We start from the raw sequence: 9436 nt of genomic DNA on the forward strand, positions 1-9436 counted from the left end.
TAAGAGGTAGGCTAAAGGAGGAATCAGGCTGATGAGAGACCAAATGGCACATTTACAGACAGGGTCGTGGCTGAGGTACATAGAACATAGAACATTACAGCGCAGTACAAGCCCTTCGGTCCTCGATGTTGCGCTGACCTGTGAAACCAATCTGAAGCCCATCTAACCTTCACTATTTCCTTATCATCCATATGTTTATCCAATGACCATTTAAATGTCCTTAAAGTTGGCTAGTTTACTACTGTTGCAGGTAGTGCATTCCACGCTGAGTAAAGAAGCTACCTCTGACATCTGTCCCATATCTATCACCCCTCAATTCAAATCTATGTCCCCTCGTGCTAGCTATCACCATCCAAGGAAAAAGGCTGTCCCTGTCCACCCTATCTAACTCTCTGATTATCTTATATGTCTCAATCTAGCCACCTCTCAACCTTCTTCTCTCTAACGAAAACAGCCTCACGTCCCTCAGCCTTTCCTCATAAGACCTTCCCTCCATACCAGGCAACATCCTAGTAAATCTCCTCTGCACCCTTTCCAAAGCTTCCACATCCTTCTTATAATGTGGTGACCAGAACTGTACACAATACTTCAGTGCAGCCGCACCAGTGTTTTGTACAGCTGTACCATAACCTCATGGTTCTGAAACTCAATCCCTCTCCCAATAAAAGCTAATGAATCCTCTGCATCCGTCTTTGTAAAACTCTGTCATGAGTAGAAATCAAAATTAATGAGAATAATGTCTTGGTTAGATCGTTGGCACTTAACCTTGACAAGCTACCAGAACTGGCTAAGATACATCCAAGGATTTTGAGGGAAGTGAGGGGAGAATTTGCAAAGACACTGACCACCATCTTCCAGTTTTCTCTGAACTCAGGGAGGCGCCAGAAAATTAGTGAATTGCAAATAATGTTCTTGTCTTTATTAGCGGAGGCCGAGAAGACTGGAGGGTAGCAAATGTTGTCCCCTTGTTCAAGAGAGGGAGTAGAGACAATCCTGGTCATTATAGACCTGTGAACCTTCCTTCGGTTGTGGGTAAAGTGTTGAAAAGGGTTATAATAGATAGGATTTATAATCATTTAGAGAGGAATAAGTTGATTAGGGATAGTCAAGGGTAGGTGGTGCCTCACAAACCTTACTGAGTTCTTTGAGAAGGTGACCAAACAGGTGGATGAGGGTAAAGCAGCTGATGTGGTGTATATGGATTTCAGTAAAGTGTTTGATAAGGTTGCCCACAATAGGTTATTGCACGAAATAGAGGCATGGCATTGAAGGTGATTTAGCGGTCTGGATCAGAAATTGGCTAGCTGAAAGAAGACAGAGGGGGGTGATTGATGGGACATGTTCATCCTGGGGTTCGGTTACTAGTGGTGTGCCACAAGGATCTCTTTTGTGGCCACTGCTGTTTGTCATTTTTTAATATATGATCTAGATGATGATGTAGAAGGATGGGTTTGTAAATTTACAAATTAACTAAGGTCAGTGGAGTTGTGGACAGTGCGGAAGGATGTTGCAGATGACAGAGGGACATAGATAAGCTGCAGAGCTGGGCTGAGAGGTGGCAAATGGAGCTTAATGCAGAAAGGTGTGAGGTGATTCACTTTGGAAGGAGCAACAGGAATAAAGAGTACTGGGCTAATGTTAAAATTCTTGGTAGTGTAGATGAGCAGAGAGATCGCGGTGTCCAGGTACATAGATCCCTGAAAGTTGCCACCCAGATTGATAGGGTTGTTAAGAAGGCATACGGTGTGTTAGCTTTTATTGGGAGAGGGATTGAGTTTCAGAGCCATGAGGTTCTGCTGCAGCTGTACAAAACTCTAGTGCAGCCACACTTGGAGTATTGCATACAGTTCTGGTCACTGCATTATAGGAAGGATGTGGAAGATTTGGAAAGGGTGCAGAGGTGATTTACCAGAATGTTGCCTGGTATGGAGGGAAGGTCTTATGAGGAAAAGCTGAGGGACTTGAGGCTGTTTTAGTTAGAGAGAAGAAGGTTGTGAAGTGACTTAATTGAGATATATAAGAGAATCGGATGATGATGGCTAGCACAAGGAGACAGCTTTAAATTGAGGGGTGATAGACATAGGACAGATGTCAGTTTTACTCAAAGTAGTAGGGGCATGGAACACCCTGCCTGCAACAGTAGTAGACTCGCCAACTGTAAGGGCATTTAAATGATTATTGGATAAACATACGGATGAGAATGGAATAGTGTAGGTTAGATGAGCTTCAGATTGGTTCCACAGGTCAGCGCAACATCGAAGGCCGAAGGGCCTGTACTGTACTGTAATGTTCTATGTTCTATGTTTCTCTGTGACTATCACATATTGGAATTTTTCTCCTAACATCATGGTTTAATTTCCTGACTTGGATCGATGAGTTTTGTTCACGTAATCAGACATCTGTTCCTTATGTTGCAGGTTCGAATCTCTCCCTGGCCCAAGGAAACTCCTGGCTCCTGGTTCAGTGAGTTCAAGAGAGGAAAACTGGTCAGTTTTACTTGTCGGAAATTGTTCGTTATTCTCTTTGTTTATTGTCTGATTGAACCTGTAGCTTTAAGTTAGACAATTCACTGCAACAGGGATTGCGATGTTGTGGCCATCATGGAAACAGGGATAGAAGAGGGACAGGAATGGTTGTTGGAGGTTCCTGGTTACAGATGTTTCAGTAAGATTAGGGAGGGTGGTAAAAAAGGAGGGGGGGTGGCGTTGCTAATTAGAAATGGTATAACGGCTGCAGAAAGGCAGTTCGAGGGGGATCTGCCTTTAGAGGTAGTATGGGCTGAAGTCAGAAATAGGAAAGGTGCAGTCACCTTGTTGGGTGTTTACTATAGGCCCCCCAATAGCAGCAGAGATATGGAGAAACAGATTGGGAAACAGATTTTGGAACGGTGCAGAAGCCACAGGGTAGTTGTCATGGGCGATTTCAACTTCCCAAATATTGATTGGAAGGTCTTTAGATCAAGTAGATTGGACGGGGCAGTGTTTGTGCAGTGTGTCCAGGAAGCTTTTCTAACTCAGTATGTAGATTGTCCAACCAGAGGGGAGGCCATATTGGATTTGGTACTTGGTAACGAACCAGGACAAGTGATGGGCTTGTTAGTGGGTGAACATTTTGGTGATGGTGACCACAATTCTGTGACTTTCACCTTGGTTATGGAGAGAGATAGGTGCGTGCAACAGCGTAGGTTTTACAATTGGGGGAAGGGTAAATACGATGCTGTAAGACAGGATCTGAGGAGCATAAGTTGGGAGCATAGGCTGTCAGGGAAGGATGTCGTGGAAATGTGGAACTTTTTAGATTTAGATTAGATTAGATTACTTACAGTGTGGAAACAGGCCCTTCGGCCCAACAAGTCCACACCGACCCGCCGAAGCACAACCCACCCATACCCCTACATTTACCCCTTTAACCTAACACTCCGGGCAATTTAGCATGGCCAATTCACCTGAACCGCACATTTTTTTGGATTGTGGGAGGAAACCGGAGCACCCGGAGGAAACCCACGCAGACACGGGGAGAACGTGCAAACTCCACACAGTCAGTCGCCTGAGTCGGGAATTGAACCCGGGTCTCTGGCGCTGTGAGGCAGCAGTGCTAACCACTGTGCCACCGTTCTTTTTCAAGGAACAGATACGATTTGTCCTTGATATGTATGTACCTGTCAGGCAGGAAAGAGATGGTCGTGTGAGGGAACCTTGGTTGACGAAGGAGATGTCTTGTAAAGAGGAAGAAGGAGGCTTACATAAGGTTGAGGAAACAGGGTTCAGACAGAGCAGTGGAGGGATACAGGATAGCCAGAAGGGAGCTGAACAAAGGGATTAGGAGAGCTAAGAGAGGGCATGAAAATTCTTTGGCAGGTAGGATCAAGGATAACCCCAAGGCATTTTATGCGTATGTGAGAAACATGAGAATGACGAGAACGAGGGTAGGTCCAATCAAGGACAGTAGTGGGAGACTGTGTATTGAGTCGGAAGAGATAAGTGAGGTCTTGAATGAGTACTTTTCTTCAGTATTTACAAACGAGAGGGACCGTATTGTTGAAGAGGAGAGTGTGAAACGGACTGGTAAGCTAGAAGAGATACTTGTTAGGAAGGAAGATGTGTTGGACATTTTGAACAACTTGAGGATAGACAAGTCCCCCGGGCCTGACGGATATATCCTAGGATTATGTGGGAAGCAAGAGAGGAAATTGCAGAACCGTTGGCAATGATCTTTTCGTCTTCACTGTCAACGGGGGTGGTACCAGAGGACTGGAGAGTGGCGAATGTTGTGCCCCTGTTCAAAATAGGGAATAGGGATAACCCCGGGAATTACAGGCCAGTTAGTCTTACTTCGGTGGCAGGCAAAGTAATGGAAAGGGTACTGAGGGATAGGATTTATGAGTATCTGGAAAGACACTACTTGATTAGGGACAGCCAGCACGGATTTGTGAGGGGTAGGTCTTGCCTTCCAAGTCTTATTGAATTCTTTGAGGAGGTGACCAAGCATGTGGATGAGGGTAGAGCAGTGGATGTAGTGTACATGGATTTTAGTAAGGCATTTGATAAGGTTCCCCATGGTAGGCTTATGTGGAAAGTCAGGAGGCATGGGATAGTGGGAAATTTGGCCAGTTGCATAGAAAACTGGCTAACCGGTCGAAGTCAGAGAGTGGTGGTAGATGGTAAATATTCAGCCTGGAGCCCAGTTACAAGTGGAGTTCCACAGGGATCAGTTCTGGGTCCTCTGCTGTTTGTAATTTTTATTAATGATTTGGAAAAGGGAGTCGATGGGTGGGTCAGTAAATTTGCAGATGATACGAAGATTGATGGAGTTGTAGATAGTGAGGAGGGCTGTTGTTGGCTGCAAAGGGACTTAGATATGATGCAGAGCTGGGCTGAGGAGTGGCAGATGGAGTTCAACCCTGTCAAGTGTAAGGTTGTCCATTTTGGAAGGACAAATAAGAATGCGGAATACAGGGTTAACGGTAGGGTTCTTAGTAAGGTGGAGGAACAGAGGGATCTTGGGGTCTATGTTCATAGATCTTTGAAAGTTGCCACTCAGGTGGATAGAGCTTGTAAGAAGGCCTATGATGTATTAGCGTTCATTAGCAGAGGGATTGAATTCAAGAGTCGTGAGGTGATGTTGCAGCTCTACAGGACCTTGGTTAGGCCACATTTGGAGTACTGTGTGCAGTTCTGGTCGCCTCACTTTAGGAAAGATGTGGAAGCTTTGGAGAGGGTGCAGAGAAGATTTACCAGGATGTTGCCTGGAATGGAGAATAGGTCGTACGAGGATAGGTTGAGAGTGCTCGGCCTTTTCTCATTGGAACGGTGAAGGATGAGGGGTGACTTGATAGAGGTTTATAAGATGATCAGAGGAATAGATAGAGTAGACAGTCAGAAACTTTTGCCCCGGGTACAACAGAGTGTTACAAGGGGACATAAATTTAAGGTGAAGGGTGGAAGGTATAGGGGAGATGTCAGGGGTGGGTTCTTTACCCAGAGAGTGGTGGGGGCATGGAATGCGCTGCCTGTGTGAGTGGCAGAGTCAGAATCATTGGCGACCTTTAAGCGGCAATTGGATAGGTACATGGATAGGTGCTTAAGCTAGGACAAATGTTCGGCACAACATCGTGGGCCGAAGGGCCTGTTCTGTGCTGTATTGTTCTATGTTCTATGTTCTATGTTCTAAAGCAGAGCGAATGAGAGCTGTGTGTTTTAAATGTTGATTTCCTAATTCCACTGATTTCTGAGAATAATTTAAACTCTTGTCTCCGTGCTCCTTTCACAGCTGGCATATGTGGACGCCCAGGGTGAGCCGATTAACTTGGTTCAAATGACATTCCTGAAGCTGTTGAGTGCCTCTGCAAGGCAGAATCTCACATATAACTGTCAGAACTCCGTGGCCTGGTACGATGCAGCCTCAGACAGCTACGATAAGGCACTCCGATTCCTGGGTTCCAATGACGAGGAGATGTCACATGATAATAATCTGTACATCAAAGCCATCTCAGATGGTTGTATGGTGAGTGCTGTATGATTGGTCTGTGTAAGACTGTATAAAGTTTAAGTCTCTGTTCAACTCAGATTTTATCCTGTGCTGAGGCTGTAAATATCTATGTTGTTGTTTTTTCAGTTCCGGAAAGGTTTAGAAAAGACTGTACTCGAGATTAACACTCCAAAAGTGGATCAAGTGCCTATCATTGACTTGTTGGTGAGTGACTTTGGCAACACGAACCAGAAGTTTGGATTTGAGGTGGGTCCTGTTTGTTTCCTGGGCTAAGAGACTGAGACAAACCAAAACCTTCATCGCACCCACCCACTACAAGACACGTGCAAGTTTTGATCCTGGATGGAGTAAACATTCTCTCACTGTGTATGTATGTACTATTATCTAGAAATTATTAAATGCCCTTGTGGGGTCAGAATCACATGACTTAAACCTATTGTGGGGATCCTAGAGGAACGTACAATGGTGTGGAGTTGTATCGCTGCCAAAGGGAAAGCTTTGGTCCAATCTGGAGGGAGAACATCAGCCAACAGAGAGTGGCAGAAACTGTATAACTGACTACTCAAGGTGCTCACACACGTTGCCAAGGTGGTCTGAAGGTGTATTTTAATGAACTGTAATTATTTTATTGTAAAATACCATTTATATCTGTTTCCACTCTCAGAACTTGCATGTGTCTCTCTAGCTGCCATTTTTTAAAGAGCCATTTTTAACTTTTTTTTGGAAACTCAAGAAGCAAACTGTAATAATTAGAAAGAAACAAAATAAAATGTTAGCCTCTTGTGAATGAGCTGTATTCTTTCCTGCACTGTACTTGTGTGAACAGATGCTGCTCTTTAACATGTAACTGGGAGCTGAGCTGAGGCCAAGTGAATATCATTGGAACTCGAAGCCAATTGAAGAATTCCTTTAAAAGGGCCACCCATGGTGATGAAGTGAACTGTATGCTCCTGTAACTGACAGCTCCTTTTAGGATGCTGCTGATGTCTCCTTTTACAGCGACTTGCCCAATTGTGGAGACTGACTCTGCAAAAGGGTGCAGGACACTGTGTTATGGTGCTATATTTATACATTTTCATTGGATTCTGAAATGTCCACGATGTAAAATGGAGTCAAAAGCACTTGCAGAATTGACTAATCTACATTTGATAAGTTCAGGCTTCTCCAGTGAATCTCAGCGATTTACACAGCCTGCGTTTAAGAACGCATTCTCCTGGCCTCTTGCTGTGCTCCCCTCAAAACACTCAATCTTTCTGCTTTGCTTGGCACTCTTTAGTTGAAGCAGAGAAATTGGTTCTCCAGTGGTTGGAACATGAGGTCTATGGGTTATTTGAGACACCTTTTATTAAAGCTAAGTGCTGCCTGGAGAAGCTAGACTGGGCTGCTCTCTCCCTTTAAACAAACTATTTAACTCATTGTTCATGAAAGGCCATGCAAAGACCATAATATGTCTAGGTCATGTGATTCTAACTCATTGCTAAGAAACAAGTAAGTAATGATCCACTTACATCCAAAAATTCCACATTCATTGTTTGTTAACATTGGATTTTGCAATTCCTTCTCTAACAATTTCCATCTTGGAATTTGTTTCCTGATCGATGTAAGACTTGAAAAGAAGTGTTTGGTTAACTATTAACCTTCAAAGTTGATTGGTATTCAGACTCCATCCAATAATCTGTGACACTTGAGATTCAAATGGAAATACTGCCTTTCCTCTCATTTCCAGAGCAACGTTTGTAAATATCGACCTGGAAAATAGTAAGAGAATTTCATGAATAAAAGTCAAGTCTTGTCTACCTTGGTAGTTCTGCTTTTTTAAAAGAGTATTTTTTTTGGAGCTTGGTAGAAATTTGTTTGAATTAAAACCGGAGAAATCTCAGGGTAAGCATGGTGTTGTGGGGAAATTTAGAACCTGGGCTAAGCCCTCACAACAATCTGACGTAAGGAGCTTACAATGAACCAACAAACTTCCTCCAAGTTAACAGTGAGAGGGGTTTCTCACCAGTTCAGTCCCAGCTTTATAACTAAATCAATCATGTCAAAGACTACAATCAAAAACAGATACCTCCTTGAATGGTTTCCTATTTATATAGATTTATGAAGAACACACATGGCAATCTTATTCAGTCTTCTGTTGGTGTATAAATTAATTGTAGAATGATTTGCGTTAGATGAGAAAATCAAACTGCTTTCAGATTTACAGTTACGTTGTATTGCTACACCTGTAGCAAATCACTTTCTGTATTTTACTAAAAAAAGTTTATATAAAAATAAAATAATTTTCAAAGCTTTCGATCGGATTGCACGATTCAGCACTTCTTCTCAGCTTGGGTGTGTAAAGCTATTAAAATGAAAGTTTCTGCCGTCTCTACAGTTTGCTCATTGGACAGAGAGAGAGAGAGAGAGAGAGACAGGGAGAGATGCATCTGATAGTGAGTGTATCCTGAGGGTCCCTGCTCCTCAGGGGAGGGGAGGGGAGGGAGGTAAGGCTACAGAGTACCTTTACCAAGACAGGAGTTGGACCTGTGCAATCAGTATTACTCTGCGTTGCAAACCAGCTGTCCCATCTCAAAAATGTCTGAACAGCCTGCTCCTGAATTCTTTCCATTGGTTCTCCCCCGTCTGTATAGCGCCTGAATCAGTCCCATTGCTGACATCACAGGCTCCCAGTGGAAAGGGAGACTTGCATTTCTATGGCATCTTCCCATGACACACCACGATCCAGTATGAAATATCATTGTCGCTTTGATAGAAAAGATGACAGTACACAGCAAGCCTCCATAAACAGTAGCCTGACAGAAGGTGGTAGGTCAGAGAGGAGGGTGGAGCGGATAGGTGGGACAATGACGCTCTTGAAGCTTTTGCTCAAACAGCTGTGGGTCAGGTGGAGGGAGTGGGCAGTGTGATCGCCCCTGGATATGTATAAGCTAAAGACTGTGATCCTGCCAAAAACAGCGCAAGCACGGAGAGTATAGCATCCCCCTCTGGAGCAGTGTGGGAGAGGGATTAGCCCAGACAGACTGCAGATCCTGGCCGAACTCAACCAGCCTGACCGCCCCCCCACTGCTGATTCATAAACTGGGGCATCTTTAATGACAGGGACATCACAGCTCAGTAGACCCAGGGGAAATACTGTATACAAAACAGGCCCACAGTGTTCCACCTTTGTCAGCTGCTCAAACAGGGATACAGAGCTTCCCTGTTCTGCCTCCTTGAACTGTTATAGTCCATGTCCTGGAAGAAGGGAGTTCCTGGATTTTGATCTGGTGGCACTGACATAATGGCAATGTATTTCCAAATCGGGATGGTGAGGGGCTTGGAGGGGAATTTGCAGGGTGTGGTTTTCCATGTATCTGCTGCCCTTGTCCTTCTAGACGGAAGTAGATGTAGTTTTGGAAGGTGCTGTCTGAGGATCTTTGGTGAATTTCTGCAGTGCGACTTGTAGATC

At 44.2% G+C, this 9436-nt stretch overlaps 1 protein-coding gene across 7 annotated transcripts in view; it reads left to right on the top strand.

The window, feature by feature from the left end:
- col11a1a (collagen, type XI, alpha 1a) overlaps positions 1–8281 on the top strand; it is a 490074-nt gene extending 481793 nt beyond the window's left edge. For all 7 annotated transcript variants that reach the window (XM_087990322.1, XM_087990323.1, XM_087990324.1 and 4 more), the window contains 3 exons: positions 2418–2486; positions 5770–6003; positions 6115–8281. In XM_087990322.1, the coding sequence (XP_087846448.1) occupies positions 2418–2486; positions 5770–6003; positions 6115–6261 (450 nt within the window). In that variant the 3' untranslated portion in view covers positions 6262–8281. The remainder of the gene's footprint in view (positions 1–2417; positions 2487–5769; positions 6004–6114) is intronic.
- Positions 8282–9436: the final 1155 nt, after the last annotated feature.

This window comes from Chiloscyllium plagiosum, unplaced genomic scaffold, assembly GCF_037043375.1.
Source record: "Chiloscyllium plagiosum isolate Xiang-an unplaced genomic scaffold, Cpla_swu_hap1 HiC_scaffold_9, whole genome shotgun sequence".
Lineage (NCBI taxonomy): Eukaryota > Metazoa > Chordata > Chondrichthyes > Orectolobiformes > Hemiscylliidae > Chiloscyllium > Chiloscyllium plagiosum.